We start from the raw sequence: 22221 nt of genomic DNA, 5'->3' as shown, positions 1-22221 counted from the left end.
CTCCTGCTACGCGGAGTAGGCTATTCGGTTGGGCTCTGTTTTATTTGACTCTTAAGCCCCGGTCTGATTAGTCATGATCTAGATATGTTGAGCTAAGGTCGAAGCATCAGTATTTAGTTATAAACTAAAATAAGTGTATAATTATTATTATTTATAATGTGATGTAAAAAAACTATGTAATATGTAAAATTAATGGACAAAAATATTAGAGATGGTGTCTATTTACGGCCTTTCAACGGTTTTATAATCATATTTAACAAGATTTGTGAGCTTGCGTACATTAAGCACAGAAGCAACATGGTGGAAGAGTATGATAGTATTTTGCGAACTTATAAGTGAGTATATTTGGTATCCTCTTAATAGAAATTGTAAAGTTGAGTATTTATAAGTTCACAAATGAAAGACAAATAATTAATATTTAACGTGTGAACTCGCAAACATGACTATAACTGCTATAACAGCATATCCGTATATATTACACAACTCAGCACTAAATTGTGGTAACTCAAAAATTCTATTGTTTTTTTTTCTCTAGAATAATACTTTAATAAAAGCTTTACAATAGTAAAAAATCACCAATACATATAATTTGACGAAAATAAATTTTCATCAAGCATTTAACACATGAACATAAAGCTCAACTCCTTTTGATACAAAAAATATTTAGTAAATTATACTATTTGAAGTAAAAGAACACGTAGAAATTAGCTTTTTTCAAGTATATAAGCAGAGATATGCAAACATAGTCTGCACGCAAAATATCATAAAATTCTTTTATACACGAGTTGAGGATTGTATGACAAACAACTTATAACTACGACCATTATTTCTAATAACAGTCAAGTTATGTAAGTCTGAGGCTTACTAATTACTACAGATGTAGTCTTGATGTTGTCATGCGTTCTCTAATTTTTTATCAATACATTTATTGATACCAACTTTGTCAAATTGGATCCCTTCTCGGCACATTGGGCTCGTTTGGGTCGAGTCTAGTGATCTAGTTTAGTCATTTACATCTTATAGCACCTGCTATTTTGGTTGAGCCATAAACCCAAGTATTTGCTAAATATGGACTCAACTTGTTAATTCGTTAATTAGGTTTAGATAAATAAATAAATTATTTTAGTCGAGTTAGGGCATGTATCATGAGTCCTCATACTAAGACTCACCAAATCACCTTCATGTAAGAGTTCGAATTTAACTCGATCAAGAGTTAGCCTCTATATATACGTATGGAGAGCAACCCTAATTATCATTAAACAAGGATTATTTGGCTAAGTCTTGTCACCCCCTATCTCCTCTCTTCTTCTCTTGTCTATCGGCACAACTCTCTCCACCTCCAACTAAGCCACCTTCTTCTGTTGGCAAGATTCTCGACCAGCTTTTAAACCCTTCTTCCCTCCTTAATCTTCCCCTCAATCTCTATTCCCTAATTTCATCGAAGAGCACATCAATTTCTTCACCAATCTAACTATTAAGGGCAGCAAGCATGCAAACCGATCCAAGTAGATCCAATTTGGATCATTATCCCGCAAGTCTGTTTCTCCGACCTTCGTCCATTGATCCGATAATATCTCCAGATCCAGCCATCCAAATCTTATGATATTGGATTCGTTGGAAATCTCTCTTCTAGATCTACAACATCAAAGTTTCACATTAATTCAAAGGCTAGATCTATTGGAAAATCTTCCAAAAATTCCATGCAAATCTATCAAGGACTGCACCTTGTTACAATTTTATCTTCCTTCAGGGTGATCATAATATTTATATGTCTTGATTGTTTAAGACTTAATTACACTTTGTCATTTTATACTTAATTACACATGATACATCAAATATAATCCAATAATAATCTATGAAAAATATAATGTATGATAAAATAATAATAAATGCTCATAATTATCAATATACCAAGGTAAATTTGTATAATATAATTTACAATGAACTTATTTAGTTGTAAAACACAGAAGTGCATATTAACATTATAACTTGGAACAATTTCTCATATTATTAGGATAACTCACAATGTATCATAATCTATATAGCAAATATATTAACGATGTCATAATCATAGAGCAAATGCAACAATGATGCCATAATCCACATAGCAAAAGTAATAACAAGGAGGAATAGTTATCTAACGGTAATATCGTCTATATATGTCTGACAATACTACATATGATCGATTGTTTGTGATCATTAGACTAAAGATCCTAGTCGTAGGCTCATATCTCAATCTAGTAAATTATTACACACAATAGAATCACTATTTGTAGTCAAATTATTGTACATAGTAGAATCATCGTATGCAATGAGAAAGAGCTCATAGCTCAATGAACATATTGATCCTACGTTTATAATCTTACTTCTTAAATACCTTTCTACTATTCTAATATCCAAATAGAGTAGCATAATCATCTAAATGCTCTACAAGCAACGGCATCAAGTATAGACTGCTAATGTAATAATAATATACAATACACTCCACTCTTAACTATAAGCTGAGTGAGTGAAGGACACTGCCTAGTTGAACTACATGACACGTGCATGTAATGCCATGTCTTTTATTATATTTTTTACATCATGATCATCAAATTAATATATGTCATAATAGCATGAAGTCTATCATTAATAAAGCAATAAGTAAAAAATAATTAATAATTAAGTAGCAGTTACACATACATGTAAAAGTAAGCAATAATGACATAAAATAATTATCATCACAATAATTACTTTATTCGCATACTAACATAAAATCTAATTACCCTGAAATATATGTGGAATCTATTTTCAACTCAACAATCGGGCTTCTCCTAAGTCTCGAGATCATCCCCGCATGGTAATGATCTAATAATTTATAAGAATAAAATAATACATAAGGAAGATGAACATATATAACTAACTACCTTGTTACATAAATTTAATTTGACTCTTTGGGTCTCGATAAGTTTGTCTTAGTCTTGCGTGTATTCTTTCCTACTAATAATATTATTTTATATTAATTAATTTGGTCATCGATGGTAAAATTTGAATTATTCCTAGTTATAAATGTCAAAGGCATTAATTATAAATTGTAAGGATTAATATATTTAAACTAACCTAAACTTTAGTTCTCTATTATCCTCAATTTATATTAATAAAAGTGATCGGGAAAAATTCTACAAAAGCTAACATAAATAAAAAATAAAATAAAAGACTGCTATTGGGCTAGCCTATGGTTCATAGGTTGGGTTAGGCTTAAGGCTTAGCCTTGCATTGCATTGGTTGAGAAAGTGGGAAGGACTAGGCTTAATGGCCAAGTCTAACATAGATGAGAAGGTGAGGGCTCATTCCATAACTGGTTGCAAGTCTACGGGTGTGGGTTGTAGCCCAACAAAGAATTGGGTACCCCCACCCTCTCTCATTGTCTTCTTCATAAGAAAGAAAATAGAGGAAATCGAAGGGTGTTGCTGTCGGCGACCATCATCATTGGTAGCCAAGCAACACCTCTTCTCAAAGTCAACAAGGTCATATTTGAGTTAAGCTCTTGGGTGGTTGGTTAGAAAAAAGAAAGAAAGGAAAGAAGAATGAGGGATCAAGTTCGTCGATGAGGGCAAGTGAAGGAATTAACATTGCAAACCAAAAGTGAAGAGGGTCTTTAAGAAGTGTGTAGTAGATTCTCAAGTGATTAAACTAACGGTCGGAGTGGCCGATGGCGAGAAGAGGAGTTCTCTATGGCCGACGGCCATGAAGGTTCTCACTACGACCAAGAGCCACTACGTGTCCTAATTTAAGACACCAATAGCTTCCTTCGGACGAGAGGAAGTTTACTAGCTAGAGGGTCAGGGACAAAGTTGTTTGTGATGACTAGAATCAAGCCGAGAAGCTGACAACAAAAGGCAACATGGCGTAGCCTCCCATGCGGAACATGGGTACCCAAATTCGGTATACACAACTAGAGGATGACGGGGCAAAGCTTCTCAGATTAGTGGGTGATTGACTCGAAGTTGTTAGATGACAAATTTCTCTAGCAAAGATAAAAATAGTAAAACTAGGAGTTAACTATGATTTACTAAATGAAAATCAAATTAATTTTGAGGCATACCAGACTAACCTGCAGATGGGATTAGGCGCTTGGTTTGGTCCATTAGTGCTCTAATGGTTGCGGCCCTCATCGAGTTCTTTGGCGGCACAAAACAAAGAAAAGAGAGAGAAAGAGGTAAAGGGAAGGATAAGGATAAAGTGAAAAAGAGTTTAGATAAGGTGGTTTAGAGTTTTGTAGAGACAGAAGGTGATGTGGAAGGAGTGGAGTCCAATCTCCACTCTCGCGAGGTGGGATTTTCTGCCTCTATTCAATTACAAAAGGTGGGGGAGAGACGAGGGGAGGCAATGCACGTGCTTAGCATGTGCGCTGCTGGTGGGGGATAAGTGCACATGCCTAGCACATGCACTGAGAGATTTTTTTTTTTAATGTGGGGTGTTACAAAATCAGCCTCACTTAAAGATGTGTTTTGATCTCCAATCAATATTGTCTAAGGATAGATAAGTAATTTTAATTTATCTTCTAATATAATATTATATTTATCCAATTATAAAGGGATAGAAATATAATTTTAGAATATATGTTAATGGTATTTAAGAGATTGTTACTTTTTAAAACTCTGAGAGGGTGTTTATATACTTTTATAATATAGAGAGCAAATTGATATTGGTTAAAGCATAATGGGGCAAAATGTTATTAAGCCTTTATCATTATCTACATGGAACCTTCTATATTTGGCATATATGAACAAGTTGAAAAGTATATAATCTAATTAAATAATCTATTGCGATTCGATACAAGCATTACATATTATAGAAATAAAAGGATATATGACTGCAGATGTATATAGCTCAAAGAGGTCTAGAAAGAAAAATAATAACAACACTATTAGAAAAAATGATAGCACTATCAAAATAATGACAACACTATCAGATAAAAGGAGGATATATTATTTTTTTCAAATGTCGAATATTCCTATTAGATCTGTTTCTTGATCAAGTACAACAAAAGCACAAACACTTATACTGAATATTATTTCTAACAAGTGGAGATAAATATGAACTAACTAGCTTAAAAGATAAATATATAAAAAAAGTATATTACCAAACAATAAAACCTTAGTCGGTTGAGTATGACAACAAAGACAGACAAACATCAATATGTTTTAATACATCTATTCTAGTAAACCAAGCTCGCACTAATACATTATCATTAGCGTACCTATTGAGGACGTCCCAGAGAAGGAAGTTTTAAGTTCTTCTATTACACTAGTTAAGAAATCTCTCACTAATTGAAATCATTCATATCACTATTAAGATATGACAAGTTAGTCGAATGCACCGGCAGAAAAATAAACCCAACAGTAAAAATAAAATCTATGTAAACAACTTGGTGCAAAAGTTGATTGTCCTTATATATGTAACCAGATATTTTGAAATAGTTTACTTGTTTCTAGCCTCTCTAAGTTTTCAACACCCAGGCTCATGATATCTCATCCAACTGACCAATAAAAATGATAGGTTAAAACCAGGGTATTAGAGTAGTATATCCATCACATATATGTGAACATGTTTAATACTCCCAAAAGAAGTTAGATCATTACATCGAAAAAATTATCATTACATATAAACCTGTAATCCCAAGTTGTAAGCATCAGAATTTTTATTGCTACAAACAAGATATATACTATGTTTTGTATATCCTCTAGAAGGAAAATAACACAACACTTAGTTATGACAACATACATGAATATGTTCAATGCTCCTATTGATGATCCACTTTGCTGGCTCTTTGCTCCCATAATTATATTATACAAGAGGGAAAATTTTCTAGATCTTATTGAAGTCGTCCAATATATTTAATTGCTATAATTAGACATAGCGAATGGTGTGAATAGATCATCAATGAAGGCAAGTTGAAAAGTTGGGAAGGTGGTTACACGCCTAATATAAGCTAGGAGGAATACAACTGCTATAATGTGCTTAGATCTAGAAATAAGGAAGCAAAGATTAAAAAGATAATAATAGATGTGCAATGAAGTTAAGACTCCAAGGAATGCTCTTCTAGATAGGGCTGTCCAAATAATTCAGCCAGCTAGAGCTCAGCTCGAAACTAGGCTAAGCCGAGCTTGATCTTGAAACTAGGCTCAAAATTAAATTCGAGCCAAGTTTGATCCTGCGCCAGCTCGGTCGAGTCGACTTGATTAGGCTCGTATATATATATATATATATATATATATATATATATATATATATATATATATATATATATATATATATATATATATAACATAATTATATTTATTGCTTGTAATTTATATTTTGATAAATTTTATATCTTTATAGTTGAATTAGGTTTTATTTCAAGTTTGATTCAAGTCTAACTCAATTCAAGCTTGCTTAGGCTCGAAAATGGCTTGAATTGATAAAACTTGAAATTGCTAATTAAGCGGCTCATTTAAGCTCGAGCTCGGCTTGAGTTCAAAATAAGCTTGAAATTGGTTTGAATCAAAATTATTTCAATTCAAACTTGATCACAAAGCTAGGCTCAAAATTAATTTCAATCCAAGCTTGATCAGAGTCGGGTTTGATTAAGCTTGGCTCGTTTACACCCCTACTTATTGATAGTGGTAAGTATGTGGCTTTCTGTGTGTCCGCTGTTATTCTATATTTTTGGAGAAGAGTAATGGATTATATTGATAATTATCTTATATTAGATAAATACGAAATAATGTATTTAGAAAGTATTGCACCACTACTAGATAAGAAAGTATGGGAAGCTTCTATTAGTAATGTAGAAGTCTGACCTCCTAGTAGAGGTCAACAAAATAAGAAGAGGATTAAGAGGTTCAATAAGGAAAGGATGCCATATGATGTATTTAAGTCTGTCAAAACTTACAAAAGATGTAGTGTGACAGGACAAAATAGAAAAAACTATAAAAACTTATCACCATGTCAACTAAGGGGATAACTACTACTATTTTCACTTTATCTAGTTTACCAAGAGTGGAAAGAAGGAATAGGAGGGGTGCTAATTGAAGTGGTGATACTATTGAGAGAGGTGGTGATGAAGAAAGAAGTAAAAATATAAGCAGTGGGAGAGGAAGAGGGAGAAATAGGAAAGGTGGTGGTATATAATTTCTATAAGAATTACTTAGTAGTAGTGAGCATTTCAATGCATGGGATGTTCAAAATGCAAGATTCTATGATTGTAATGTGGCAAAAAAAAATTCCATGTTTTCTAGTTGATTCATACGATTTGGGATGCAATTGTGATGTTAATTTGATACTTAAAAGGCTTGTAATTGTGAATCTAAGATTAAATTTTGTTTGCTTAGTTTTGCTAAGATACTGGAATGGAACCTAATGTGAAATGATTGTTGCTTAGTTTCGCTAATAGAAGGTTGGCATTTCATGATTATTTTCTCAAATTTGCTATTGAAAGGTTGACACTTTTGTTTGCTTTGTGGGGAACATAATTATGACTATTTTCATTTGCTCACTTTTGCTAAAAACTTTCCTGAATTGATTAAGGTATTTCAGAGTGTGTAAAAATTAATTTGTTCCACAATTATGCTGAAAAGTTGTCAATGTTTTTTGTTTGTTTGTGCTGAATTATGTTAAACTGTTCTGAATGTAAGCTGAATTTTACCTCTAAACAAAAGGTGGAATAAAATTTAGAAATAATTTCACTTAAGAAAATTTAGGAGAAGTATTACCTTTACACATACACTATCTGAATTTTTTTTATTACCTATATACACCCTCTAAATTAGGAAGAGTATTCACATATACCCTGTTATATTAAGAAAAATATTCACAATGGATGATATATTCATCTTGCTTCAAACCCAATTTTTGCAAAAAGTTTTTCAACCATAATATTTCTTTGTAAGCTTCGGTAGCGGTTATATACTCTGCTTTGGTGCTAAAAAGAGTAACACACTTTTGATGCCTTGATTGCCATCATATTATGACTCTTTCTCCAAAAGTAAATATGTACTCTAAAATAGATTGCCTAGTGTTGATATTACCGGCCATATCGGAATCCATGTAACCCATGAAGTGAGATTTTCTACCTCCAAAATGTAGACATAAATGAGAAGTGTCTCTTAAATATTTCACCATCTACTTCACAGCTACCCAATGCTCCTTTCTCAGGTTTGAGAGATCATATGTTATATTTGGCCTCATGCAAACCATTACATATATCAAACTCCCTATGGAGGAGTAAGGAAAATTCTTAATTTTATTTTTCTCCTTCTCATTTGAATTACATTGCCTTGAACTTAATTTAAAATAACCCACAAATGGTGATTCAACCGGCTTGACATTCTTTACATTGAATTTCTCTAGAATTTGCTCAATATATTTCTTTTGTGATAGCTACAACCCAGATCACATCACTTTTTTTCTTTCCTATCACATTTAATTTCCATGCCCAAAATTTTCTTTGCCAGTTCCAAATCTTTCATGTCAAAGGATTTACTCAAATTTTTCTTTAATTTCTTAATTTTCTTTATATCCTTGCCAATTAGAAGCATATCATCTACATAGAGAAAAAGAATGATAAAATCACCATCTGCAAACCTCTTGACATAAACATAATGGTCCGTATTTGTTCTTTTATATTTGTGGCTCATTATAAAGTCATCAAACTTCTTATACTATTGCCGAGGTGCTTACTTCAATCCATACAAACTCTTCTTTAGCTTGTAGACTAAGTTTTCTTTGCCTTTGTGAATAAAACCTTGGGGTTGCTTCATGTAGATATCCTCTTTTAAATCGCTATAAAGGAAAGCGATTTTAGCATCTAATTGTTCCATTTCTAAGTTTAGTCATACAACAAGACTTAGAATAATCCGGATAGAAGACATTTTAAAACCGGTGAAAGAATTTCATCAAAGTCAATATCTTTCTATTACTCAAAGCCTTTGACAGCTAGCTGTGCCTTGTATTTGACTTAATTATCATTATCATTTTTCAATCGGAATACCCATTTATTCTTCAAAGCTTTTCAGCCCTTTGGTAGCTTTACCAAATCATATGTCTCATTTTTATGCAAAGAATTGATCTTCTCTTGCATAGCCATTTGCCATTTGTTCTTTTATTCATACATATTTGCTCCTTGAAATGTTTTCAACTCTCCGACATTATTAAGCATCACATACTTATTAGAAGAGTATATTTTTTTTTTATGATTGTGAGACCCTTATAGATCTTTTAACTTGTGGTACTAGTGGAGGTTGATCTTGAGAAAGTTGCTCATGTATAACTTCTTTTTCTTGTTGGCTAGAATCTTAAAGAGGACTTTCACTAAACATTTCATGTTTATCTTCTTGAATCTCTCACTTTATCATGAATCACTAGAGGAGAAATATGTCTTAAATCAACAAGTTCACCTTCACTAGCTTGTGGCTTCTAAACCTCGTTAACATTTTCAATAGTTTAGTCTTTAAAGAACACAATATCTCGGCTTTTAACTAACTTCCTAGTTTTTAGATCCTAAAGCTGATAACCAAACTCTTTACCTTCATAACCCAAGAAGACATATGGCCTTAACTCGTTATCAAGTTTACTTCTTTGACCAGATTTACACCCAAATAATTTCAAATGCTTGAAAGAGGCATTTTTACCGGTCCACACCTTTTCTGGGTAATTACCATTCAAAGGCTTTGAAGGAGATCGATTTATCAAATAGCATGCGGTTTGTATTGCCTCTCTCTAAAATGATTTTGACAACTTAGCATGTGACAACATACACCTCACATTTTCACAAATAGTGCAATTGATCAACACCGCCACACTATTATGTTAATGAGTATTATTTTCAGTCTTCTCACATCGAATACCATGCTCCTTACAATATATTTCAAATGGATTCTCTATATTTTCCACCATCGTCATTCCGAATATATTTCAAAGACTTTCTGATTTCCCTTTCCACTTTTGCATGGAAGTGCTTGAAAATGCTAAATACTTCATTCTTGTGCTTCATTATATATGCCCATACCTTTCTAAAAGCATTATATATAAAAGTAACAAAGTAAAATATACCACCCATGGATTGTTTTCTTATAGGCCCACATACATCGGAATGCACCAACTCTAATAAATCATATTTTTTACTATAAGTATGTGAAAATAAAATTTTACTTTGCTTTCCAATAATACAATGAGAACACCAATTTAAATAACATATCTTTGGTATTGAAAATGAGTGATTTCTTTGCAAGTACTTGGAGGCCTCGCTCGTTTATATAACCAAGCCACTTATATCATAGATCCATATATGTCTTTTTATCTATGATATTAATTTGCTCATTGTACACCTTAACTTACGTCTAGCGAACAACATTTTCTCCCCTTGATAAAAATATGTGCATCTTTGAGTAGCTTCCAATTTTCATTAACAAACTGATTTTTAAAACCATCATCGTCCAATTTACCAGCGGAGATTAAATTCAAATGAAGATCCAAAATATACTTCACATCCTTAAGTACTAGCTTATTGCTAAACTAGTCTCAAGATGAACATCACTTAAGTCTACCATGAAGGCAGAGTATATGGAGGTTAAGAAAGCATCAAAAGAAGCAACATAACTTCAATGCTTAATGGGTAAGATCGGTGTTATATGTAAGCCTATAGAGATATTGTGTGACAATATAGGTGTTATACATTTAGCTAAAAATCATGTTCACCACAAGAGGACAAGACACATATTGGTGCAACATCATTACATACATTCATCAAGTTATAGAAGATGGAAGAGTTCGATTGGTGAAAGTGAAGACTAAAGACAATTTGGTGGATATGCTTACGAAGCCGGTGCAAATATAGAAATTGGAGCGAAGCCTCATTTCTCTAGGCTTTAAGAAAAATTGAGATAAATGGTAGAAAAGCAAGCATATGTTTTTCCAATCAAAATGGAGATTGTTACAAGTGATTTGAAAAATTAAGGGGCAAACTTGTCTAATATTCTTTGAGGACTCTTTAGTCATTCTCAAAAGAGTTTAATAGGGATTTCTAACTCATTCCTTCATGATGTCTAGTTAGAGAGGGTTTTCTCTTCTATGGCTTTTGGGTTTTAACAAGAGAGAAAGAAAGAGGGTAAAATAGCTTGAGTTTGAATTTTATTGGGTTAAAGAGATATTATTGGTACTCAAGGTATTGAGCATAATCATTTTGCTTGGCTATTGAGGAGATGGTTGCATTTTCTCATTTGGTGAGATCTCTTCTCATTCTTGTAATTTCCATAAAGGTAATCCTAAATACCATTCTTTGTAAGCTTTCTCTCATTGATAGTGAATATGCTTACCGGTTGATCGTGGATATAGCCCGATGAACCACATAAATCTTATGTTGTGATAGTGTGATGCTTCTCTATTGCTATTCTCTACCAATTAATATGTATTGAGTATAAATCTTAGTTGTTTATTTAGAATTGGTTTGTTCATGATATCGTGACAAGCCTAATCTAAGTAGGTTGAAGATAAAGAGGTCTCATTCTTTTTTTACACTTATGGAAGAGGTAAGTGTAAGATTCATATCTCCATAACAACAACAAAAAATAGAAATTAAAAGTTTTACCATTGTCTTAGAAGAAAGACTGCTTCATATCTTTATAGTATTTATTAACATGAGTAGAACTTCCTATCTTTACAAAACAAGTATTATTCTTCCCATGATGTGATGACATTAATTTTTAACCAATAGACCTAAAATATTAGCTCCACAAGTTTGACCAGAAGTTAAATATTATTTTGAAAATTGGCTAGTTAGTTCCAACTCTTGCATTTGGCAATTTACTTATTATATTATTGTTCTGTATTAACATAGAGTGAAAGTAAAATTGGAACATTTTTGTGAACATTATGTAATAGGATATCATATTATTGGGTTTCACTTAACTAAGTTGGTTTGGGCTAACCCCATGAAGTGACTTACTTGTCTATTAAGTGATTAAGTTACATTTTTATTTTATAGGGAAGGCTTTCCTCGTACCATTTAGTGAAAATAGAAGAAAATAAAAAAAGGGAGTAAAGGTTTCTCTATATACAACAAAGGTTTGTAACTAGAGAATTTCTTAGTTGGGATTAAGGCACAAGAATTTTTTTTCTTTATATTTACGAGAGTGTTCTTGCTTCAAAAAGGTTTAGGTTTCTTTATTGGAGGTGTTCTCTAAACCTTTGAAATTTGAAGCTAGGGTTATTAGTTTTTTCTGGATGCCATTCTTATGATCTTGAGAAACTTGTTGTGGTGATATTTTTTGTACCAATTCTTTTGATAGTGAATTCTGTTTTATGCCCGATGATTTTTCCTTTTGAGAAGAGTTTTACATGTAAATTTAGTGTTCTAGCTTTCTTTAGTGCTTGGTGTTGTTAATTATATATATTTCTTAATTGACATCATATTTTAGCTTTCAATGTGATAGATCTCTTGGGTGAGAAATATAGCTCCTTTCTAAGAAGTGGTTGGTACACATAAAGTGTTTAACAAAATTTCTTAGAGCTATGGAAGTGAATACAAGTAAAATGATAAGCTTAAATGATGCCAATTGAAAGACATGGAAGGGCAAGATGTTAGACTTACTTTATTATGATAAAATACATGCTATATTGAAAGGTGATGATGCTAAGCCAAATGATATATTGGAAGACAAGTGGAAGCTCTTGAATCGGTAATGTGTTGGTTTCATTCAGTGTTTACCATCATGTGGAGAATGAGATATATCGGCTAGCACATTATAGAAGAAGCTAAAAAACATGTATGAGAGGAAAAGTACAAATAACAAGCTTTATGTCTTTAAGAAGTTTGTTAATTTGAAGTATACCGAGAGCACACCAATGGCAGATCACTTGAATGAAATGCAAAGTTTAGTAAATAAGCTTGCAACCATGAAGACGATATTGGATGATGAATTCTAAGCACTTCTAATCTTAAGTTCTTTTTCTGAAAGTTATGAAGCATTAGCGATTACTCTCACAATAACGGCATTGAACGGAGTAGTGGCAATGAACATAGTGAAGGCACTCATTGGTCCATTTCTAAATCAAAATACAAATGTCATGGTTAACCTCCTTTTATCAAGATCACCCGCAAAGTTAGCATTAACAAAACCATGCATAGAAGATGAACACTTGATATATGTAATAGCATAGTCACTAATGCCTCTCAAATATCGAAGCACTCATTTTGTAGCCTCCTAATGTATTTTGTTGGGATTTTTCATAAATTTACTTAACACACCTACTGCATATCCAATATCTTGTCTTGTGCATACCATTGCAAATATTAAGTTTTCAATTGCACTTGTATAGGATATTTTAGTGATACCTTGCTCATCTTTTTTAGCTCATGCTCCCAAGTCTAATTAGAGAACCCTAGAAAAGAAAAACCCTCTCTAACTAGATATCATGGAGGAATGGGTTAGAAATTCCTATCACACTCTTGAGGGTATTGAGGAGTCACTCATAACAATAAGAATAATTTATCTTATCTTCACTATTCTCCCAAGTAACCTCTTTTGAGGTAGCTAACTTTCCAGCATTTTATAAAAACATTAGGCAAATATTTGCTTGTTTATCAAAAGTGAGAAAATCTAATAGAGGTGGTACAAGAGCATACGGTAGATTTTGCTCTTCATTGTCCTCAAGTTGGCTTACGATCACAAGAGTTGACGATTAACTTTATGTCTGAAGATGATGAAGAAGAAGGAGGATAAGGATGGTGGGCTTTTGCATGATAATGTAGGAATAAGGCTATGAGAAAAAGAAGAAATATAGTAAGGATATTTATAGAATATTAATATCTAGATTCACAAATAACATTATATTTCTATGCTATATTTTATTCTTTTGGTAATTTATCACAGGGTATTCTTGGTAAATAAATTCATAAATTCTAGTTCGAACTGGATATATAAAAAAATGTAGAGTGTAAACTATAATAACATAACATTTGGTGTAAAATATATCTTTCCCTTAAATATTATTAATTAAGGAACCTTTATATATATAGATAGATAGATATATTTTCTCCTTTTTATATATAAATATTTTTCAACTACATAATTGTAGCAAATAATACTTTCATGGAATTTTCCCTCTTAAAAATATTGTTCCAACTCCCTCTAGTGTTTGTAGTGCCCTTGTAAATTCTATCGATAAGGAGGATATCTTATGTGGCATGGATAAAGAGTGTAATAATACATAGGAAGATTGATGATACTATTAATTGAGGTAAAAGCACAATACATGATCAATTTAGAAATGGTGCACCTAAGCTAGAGTTTCGTCGTTTTGACTCCTTTATCGCTTCCAACACCTTTTGCTTCCTCTCCCTCCCCTAGCTTTCTCAGTAAGCGGATAAAAGATAGACTCTTTTCTTTTCTCTTTTTCCTTGAGATCGTCTTCCTAACAATTCCATGTGCTTTATCGTCACTGTCATTACGTCCCCTTAAGAGATAAGAGAGTGTTCTCCCTTCTCATCCATTCTCCGACTTGCTTTGTATGTGCCTTTATTGGAGTGTTCAGGCACCGAGAAGTATAGTAGGGGAGAGTTCCCTCGCTTGCGAGGTGCTCTGATAGGAGAGCAGTGCGAGGTGCTCTGATAGGAGAGCATAGACTGGGAAGATCATATTAAATTTTCACCTCTTTGGCTTGATTGTGTATAAAGCAATCCAAATTTTATCAGTGATTAGTGTACTTGATAACAATTTGTTATCTTCCCCACCCCACCCAACTATAGTTTTCAAAAAAGTAGAATAGTGTTACTATGATGTAGATATCACATCAATGATTCTGAGAGTCTAACATAAATCTCTCTTTTCTATACAACTATTTACATTAATTTTGCATAATGATATAACTAAATATGAGTAGCTTATGGTACTACTATTCTTCCGTCGTTGTTAGAATATCCACGAGTGTTAAAAATTAATACGATAGATATTTATTAATCCATTAATTAATACTTATGTTTTAAATCAATTGCTATCTAATACGGTATTAAAGCTTAATTTTTTTGTAGAGTTCTTGAATTTAAACCTCAATTAGCACGAGGCATTCAAGCTTTGACTCTGATCCGGGGCGAAGAGTAGCCTGTTTGGTGTCGAGCCAGATCGACCAGCTTCAGACTAGTTTGGACTCGGGCGAATAAATTCCAACCGAGTCCGATCCCTACATGTCTAGTTGTATAAAAGTAAGTAGATTCCCAGTCATGTTCACCTAATCATGACATCACAAACTTTCTCTCTCTACCATTCATTTCTTGCTTTCTTGAGAAGCTTGTCGCAAAATGGAATATTTTATATTTTGTCTAGCTGAACTTTTATTTAAAACCGATGTACTGACATTTAATATGATAGAGATAAAAATACGGTGACTATTAGTCTATCGATATTAGTGATTGTTTTTATACCAAATTAGTATTCTAATATATCAAAAATATTTCATATCTTTTAGAAAATCGATCACTCAGTTACTGCCAAGTTGTCGAGAGATGAGAATATTATATTTATATTTATTTTATTTCTGATGTATTGATATTTGATATGATAGAAATAATTATTTTTATACCAAATTAGTATTTTAATATATCAAAAATATTTCATATGCTTTAGAAAATTGATCACTCAATTATTACAAGTTGTCGACGATAAATACTATACAGATAGAAAATATTATATTTATATTTATTTTACTTATGTCGTATTAGATGCTTAACATCAGTTTGTTTAGATAACTAAGAAATGTTTCGGTAGCAGAATATAGTAAACAACGTTTGCCCATACATTCTCATATGCTACGGAATATATGCAGTAAATTATTGTGATAGCTCCGATAGGTCCGTGGAGGATACGACTATATTATTCTTATAAATAGCACCCTGTATTTTAACTATATTATAAATAAAGCCTTTTCTTTTCATTATTTTATAAATAGAGCCTCGGACCTAACAAAATTCGAAAAATACTCTAAATTAAGTTTATTCTAACGAGCACCTAGAGGAGAATAAAAGGTAGAATATATATGTTATCCATTTAAAAAAAAATTAATTTTTTTTTAAATTTGGTGTTTTGATTTATCTCCAAGCTATTTTTGAGGCCTAATTCGGTTCTATAATTAAGTTAATCTAATAATTAAATTATAAATTTATTTACGTAATTACCACTGAGCACCTCCAAAATATCATAATTACTAAGGAAATCATCGTGTATTTTAAGAATGCCATTCCATTAATTCAATCTAATTAATCAATATCAAGACCCTACTAGATTAAAAAAAAGATTATTTTACCCCTGCATAAATTTTTAAAATGATTTAAATGCTATCTAGTATTCTACCCGATATGATATAATATAATAGGAATTATTTATATGTGTTTAATTTAAGAAAAAGAGAGGATATTTTAGTTATTTATATGTGTTTAATAAATAATCTGTTAGGAATAAATATTTTTAAAACAAATAGAGGGCTCTATTTGTAAATAACGAAAAGATAGAGCTTTGTTTTGTGATATAATTAAAAGATGAGGTGTTATTTGTAATGTTCTCTATTTTCTATCATTAAAAAAAAGAAGAAAAATTACGCCCTTCAACGGCCGAAGTCTCACCTTCAACAACGCACCACGACCATTCGATACTCTTTCAGTAATCATTACGCTATGCGGCGGTAAACCAACCTCTCCTTCGTTTCCGTTCGATTGTGGAGGACCAAAAAGAAAAATTCGTATGCAAGTCCAAATCCAAAGTTAGTTTAAAGATAGAAGACAAGACAAGAGAGACAACTCTTCTTCTTCTTCTTCTTCTTCTTCCTCCTCTGTTGGCATTTGTAGTTGGAACGAATGCCAATGGATTCGATTCGTGGTTCGGCTCGTGTGAAAATGGGAAAAGCCCTCGACGCCATTAAGGCGAAGAAGATGGTCGTCGGCTTGGTCTTGGGCCAGTTCGTCTCCCTCCTAATCACTTCCACTGGCTTCTCTTCCTCCGAGCTCTCCAGACAAGGTGAAAAGATTCGATCTTCTGGTTCTTAGGGAGTGAAAGTTAGTGTTTTGATGGGATTTTGGATGTTGATTTGAGCATGTGGTTGATTGGTTTCTCGGATTTGTTGCTCATGATTGATGGTTTGATTCAGGCATCAATGCCCCGACGTCGCAGTCATTCCTAAATTACGTGCTGCTTGCGATCGTCTACGGAGCCGTCGTGATTCATCGCAGGCAACCTCTCAAGGTGCGTTAAAATAATTAGGAAACTTATCAATCTGAATTGATGGCATTTGAAACGAAGATAATGTTGATACGAAGAATCCCCTGTCTTTTTTTTTTTAAAAAAAAAAACCTAAATCAATCCCTGCGTTATATAACTTGGTCTTACGTGGTTTCAATTTTATATTAGAGATTCTGTCTGCAACTTTATAGGATTGCTCCTTGTGGTGTGCAACTTTTAGTTTACTCAGAAAAAAAAGAAGAAGAAGAGCCATAGGTAATAGGTAATAATTAAAAGTGAGTTATTGCTAACCACAAGGATCTCTATATTATAAAGAAATTAGAAGGACCAATTCTAAGAAATTGCAGCTGCAAGGATTGATTTAATTTCTCCCCTTTCTTTAAGGATTTTTTTTGTTCATGCATTATGTGTTCATGTAGATTTCTATTTCTTCCGTGGCCTTCTCTATTGACTTGATGCCTGTAAGTAGACTTATAAGGACCAGCTGTTACATTTGAAGTTTTGATTAAGCAGGATTTATAAATGTAGCGAAATGATGGCTTAACTTTTACTGGGATTTCTAAGCTAAGTAATACGTTTTGAAGGTGCATTGTGCATTACACTTATATTAAATCAAGTAGTACAACTCATTTGCCCCTACTTTAGAGATTCTCATTTTGAAGTTTTAGAATGGTCACTTGACAGTCATTTCTTTGGACTTTTGGACTATCTTCTTAAACTATGTATAACTATGTTTGACGGAAGAATTATTTGTATCGTGTACAGCTGATGCTTTTTCACTGTTTCGTGCCATATGTTACAACTGAAGTGTGCGAATAATGTTTATTGACTTTATACTCTAGCTTTATGAATGCCTTATTCTCTACTTGTTCTGATTCTCCAGTTCATAAAGTTTCTTTGACTCTTTTTGTTAGTAAAATAAGCTGGAAAGATAACATACTTACTTATGCTTTTCTGTGACAGATAAGATGGTATTACTTCATAATGCTTGCTATCGTTGATGTGGAAGCCAATTTTCTTGGTGCGTACCTGTTGTGCATCAAAGATATAATTGTTTGGTCATTTCTTTTAAACTCAAATTTATGGTCATACTCGAAGGGGAAAAGTAGGCTTTGTGTACTTCTAAAACTTTATCTTTTGGTTGTCCCATCCTTTTGACTTTGGCGGATAAGATTTCGTGATAACGTTTAATTGAGATGCTGCTGTTATTGTCACTTTATTTACTATTTCATTTTTGTTTATTATTCTGATAAGTTATCTGTTGGCACAAACTTAAAACTTCTTCTCTTTATTTTTTGCCTATCACTTATAATGAATGCCAGAATATTTTACTTATCAAATTAATGTATAAGTTCCTTTTCTATTGTACTATAACTTCCCTTTTTAAATCCTTTCTTGAGTACTTAAAAAATCTGCTTTCTGAATGCAGTTGTTAAGGCATATCAATACACATCCTTGACAAGTGTCATGCTTCTGGATTGTTGGACAATTCCATGTGTTATATTTCTTACCTGGTTGTTCTTGAACACAAAATATGGACTCAGGAAGTTTATTGGCGTGGCCATCTGTGTTGGTGGCCTTGTATTAGTTGTATTCTCAGATGTGCATGCAGGTGATCGTGCAGGTAACATAATGCTTAATATTTCAAGTTAGTTTCAACTATTATAGCTCTACAATATAGATTGTCATTATATCTATTGATTTTTAGGAACCCTGTATCTGGATATGTACATTGCAGAAGAATAATTTTTCTTAAAGTAAGACTATAGGACTATGTTCTACTTGATTTTCACTAGTGATGCCAATTATATCATCTTTGTCTTATAATGAATGTTCAGTGTTGATTATTTTCTTATCATATATACCATCCTTTGTCTGCCAAGGCCACAACTTATTATTCTTAAGCTCTGTCATGTAATGCATTTTGCAGAAACAATTAGCTCATTTGTTGTTTTAATAGATTAAGGAAGATATGCTATTTTCTTTGAACATTATGTACTTTACAATTCTACACAAACTTGTAGGATGCTTAAACCCTTTAATCCAATGTTATGCTTAGAAAAAATCTAGCCTATTGTTCTCAGAACAAGTACTTCTTACTTAGTTCCAAATAACAATTTAGGCCATTCTTTTTGAAGAGCTTAGATTTCTGTTGAACATATTTTTCTGTCATTGTATTTAACGAAAATTGTCAGTACTTTTTCTTTAGTTTTCACTTTGTAGATGCTGCAAAACTTCTTTTTGATTATCGTTTTCTGTCCCCTTCTCAATGTTTTACAGGAGGGCCCAAACCTTTGAAAGGTGATATGCTTGTGATTGCTGGATCCATGCTTTATGCGGTCAGTAATGTTGGTGAGGTATGCAACAGTAACATTTTGTTTAAGAAGCTGCTGCTTCTCATGGATGTGTACACCCTTTTGCAACCATATATGATTTACAACTTTGATGTATCATGAAAAAGTATAAAACATTCCTTGTTGATTATTTTGTCACTTTCATAATTGCAAAAGATACCTGACATTCAGTTAGAACCTTCCCATAGTGGGATGTAACATGCCGTGTGCAAATGTTTTTGTCTTTAGTTCATAACCTTCATGATTGCCAGGTAATGGAAAAGCAAGATTTTTATATGAATATTTGAAAGTAGCTGCTGCTTCTCAGTGCTATCAATGCATTCTTAATAATTCATGGATGTATCTATGAGTAAAGACTAGTCTGTATTCTGTTTGTATGTTTGTTGCTGCAGGCTTTGTCTGATATCAGTCAGAATAATCACTTTACACCTAATGGGGCTCAACATCTTCTCTGTTTCTTCAGGAATATGTGGTAAAGAAAGGAGATAGAATTGAGTTGATGGCAATGCTGGGACTTTTTGGGGCTGTTGTCAGTGCCTGTCAAATGTATCCTTGACTGCAAAGTGATGCATAATTTCATAATCCACATCACTAATACATTTTAAAGAAGTTTCAGAAATCACAAGAGCCCCAGGACAGTTATTCAGCAATTCATTATTACATGTGCATCATCTTGCTCAATTTTACTTTTTTTATAAGCAAAGTGGTCGTGGTCATGTTTTTCTACCTACATTTTAAGGGGTACCCTTCCGTGATTCTTCCAACTATAAAATCACAAGTAATTCTTATTGGTGCACTTTGTGATCTCCTTGATATTCCTTTCAGAAGCATACTTGAGCGCCATGAGCTTAAATCTATCCAATGGACTACTGGTGCAGTAAGTCTCTCTCTCTCTCTCTCTCTCTCTCTCTCTCTCTCTCTCTCTCTATATGGATGTGAGTCTGTGGCGCATAGACAGAAAGATGTCTTGCATCGGCTGTTAGATTATTTGACCTCATGCTGATACCTATTTCTTGAAGAATAGTCATGCTGATATATGCATGGTAATTATGTTAATATTTAAAAAGTGAAGAATAAGATTTTTTATTGGAAAGCTGAATTCAGTGCAGCGGTGCTGCTTTAAAATTATATATGAGAAAAAGTTGGTAGGGTAGTTATAAACTTATAATGTTAAGATCTACATGTAGTTTCCCACAAATAGTCTTGAGATATATATGCTAAGATCAACTCCTTCCAAGTCTGAATGAACCTCAAAAAAGTTCAACAATAATATGGAATTGTAGCCATTTAGTTGTTTACAAGACTAATTAAAATAGAGCCTATTGCATATTGCTTTGTGAAGTTATAAAGTTCTCTATTCCCTAGTTAATGCTAATGGGATTGCCAGATAGAATTCCTTGTGACTTTTGACCATGTGATTTCAGGTGCTACCATTTCTTGGGTTTGCCTTGGCAATGTTCTTATTCTATTCGACAGTCCCTATTATTCTTAAGGTATGCCAAATTTTATATATAAATATATAATGCCATTTTCCTATTGTTTACTAGAATTTTACCAGTAATGATCTTCATTCTTTGGTATGGATAATAATAACTTATCTTTTTAAATGATGATGCAACTTTTCAAAATACCGTTCCCTATCTAAAATAAATTAAAGCAACTTCTCAAATAACTCATTTTTCTTAATCGACTCTTGCAGATATGTGGAGCGACATTGCTAAACCTTTCCCTACTAACCTCAGACATGTGGGCCGTTTTAATCCGCATCTTTGCTTATCATCAAAAGGTTCTTCCTAATCAATCCTTTGATACTCATAATTTCTATCTAATCTTAAATGCGCAAGTGAAGAACTTCAATGACCTTGCAGGTTGACTGGATGTACTTTATAGCTTTTGCAGCTGTTGCAGTTGGGCTCCTAATATACTCGAGGTACCACTTACTAATATACCAATTCAAGTAACTGTTTGATATTAAGCTTCTATAAACGTTTCACTAATTTCTACATGTTTGAATACAGAGGAGCCAAGGAGAGTGAGCAATCAGTCCAAGTTGCTGGGGCTAGTGATGAACAGAAGAAGGTAAGAGATGAAGAGGCTGCAGTAGGCTATTTGGTTCAAAGGTCTAGTACAGAACCTGAGGGCCTTAGTTCCACTGAGGCTAAACAGCAGTCTTTGGCCTCCACTGAATCAACCAAATAGGTTATCTTCTTCATTGAAATAAGCATGGAAATGATCAAAAGCTAAATCAAGGAGACTATTTATGGAATTTTTTTTCAATAGGGAGGCAAGAACAGATGGTTAGGAAGCCAAAATAGTTGCAGTTTTAAGGGTTGGATTTACACACAAATGCAGTCTTGTGATAGATATAGATGGTTTTCTTTTAATCTTTTCGGAATGCGAAGGGGATCATCATAAGATGTTAACAAGTGAATTATATTTAAAATCTTCAAAGTATCGCAATCGATGGAGTTTGCGATTGAGTTTCATCAAAAGCAGTAGCTAATAAAAACATCAATTTTGTCTAATTGTACCTCTTGGTTTTTTTGTTCTTTACATTGAGTAGGTAGGTTTGAACTGAGGTAGACCATCAAATGATGTCTAACATGCTTGCTGCTTTA

At 32.9% G+C, this 22221-nt stretch overlaps 1 protein-coding gene across 1 annotated transcript; it reads left to right on the top strand.

Annotated features, from left to right (window-relative positions):
• Nucleotides 1-16675: 16675 nt before the first annotated feature.
• On the top strand, nucleotides 16676-22063 carry LOC140768616 (uncharacterized). The gene is made up of 11 exons (XM_073108953.1): nucleotides 16676-17027; nucleotides 17158-17252; nucleotides 18213-18270; nucleotides 18679-18873; nucleotides 19530-19606; nucleotides 20067-20149; nucleotides 20429-20480; nucleotides 21028-21096; nucleotides 21303-21389; nucleotides 21472-21533; nucleotides 21622-22063. The coding sequence occupies exons 1-11, from the start codon at nucleotides 16868-16870 to the stop codon at nucleotides 21800-21802; spliced, it is 1119 nt and encodes a 372-aa protein (XP_072965054.1). The 5' UTR covers nucleotides 16676-16867; the 3' UTR covers nucleotides 21803-22063.
• The last annotated feature ends 158 nt before the right edge of the window (nucleotides 22064-22221 follow it).

Source organism: Typha angustifolia, chromosome 10 (genome assembly GCF_048772165.1).
Source record: "Typha angustifolia cultivar Huaian chromosome 10, ASM4877216v1, whole genome shotgun sequence".
Lineage (NCBI taxonomy): Eukaryota > Viridiplantae > Streptophyta > Magnoliopsida > Poales > Typhaceae > Typha > Typha angustifolia.
Note: the sequence above shows the minus strand (reverse complement) of the source record. Positions and strands in the feature narration are given on the sequence as shown.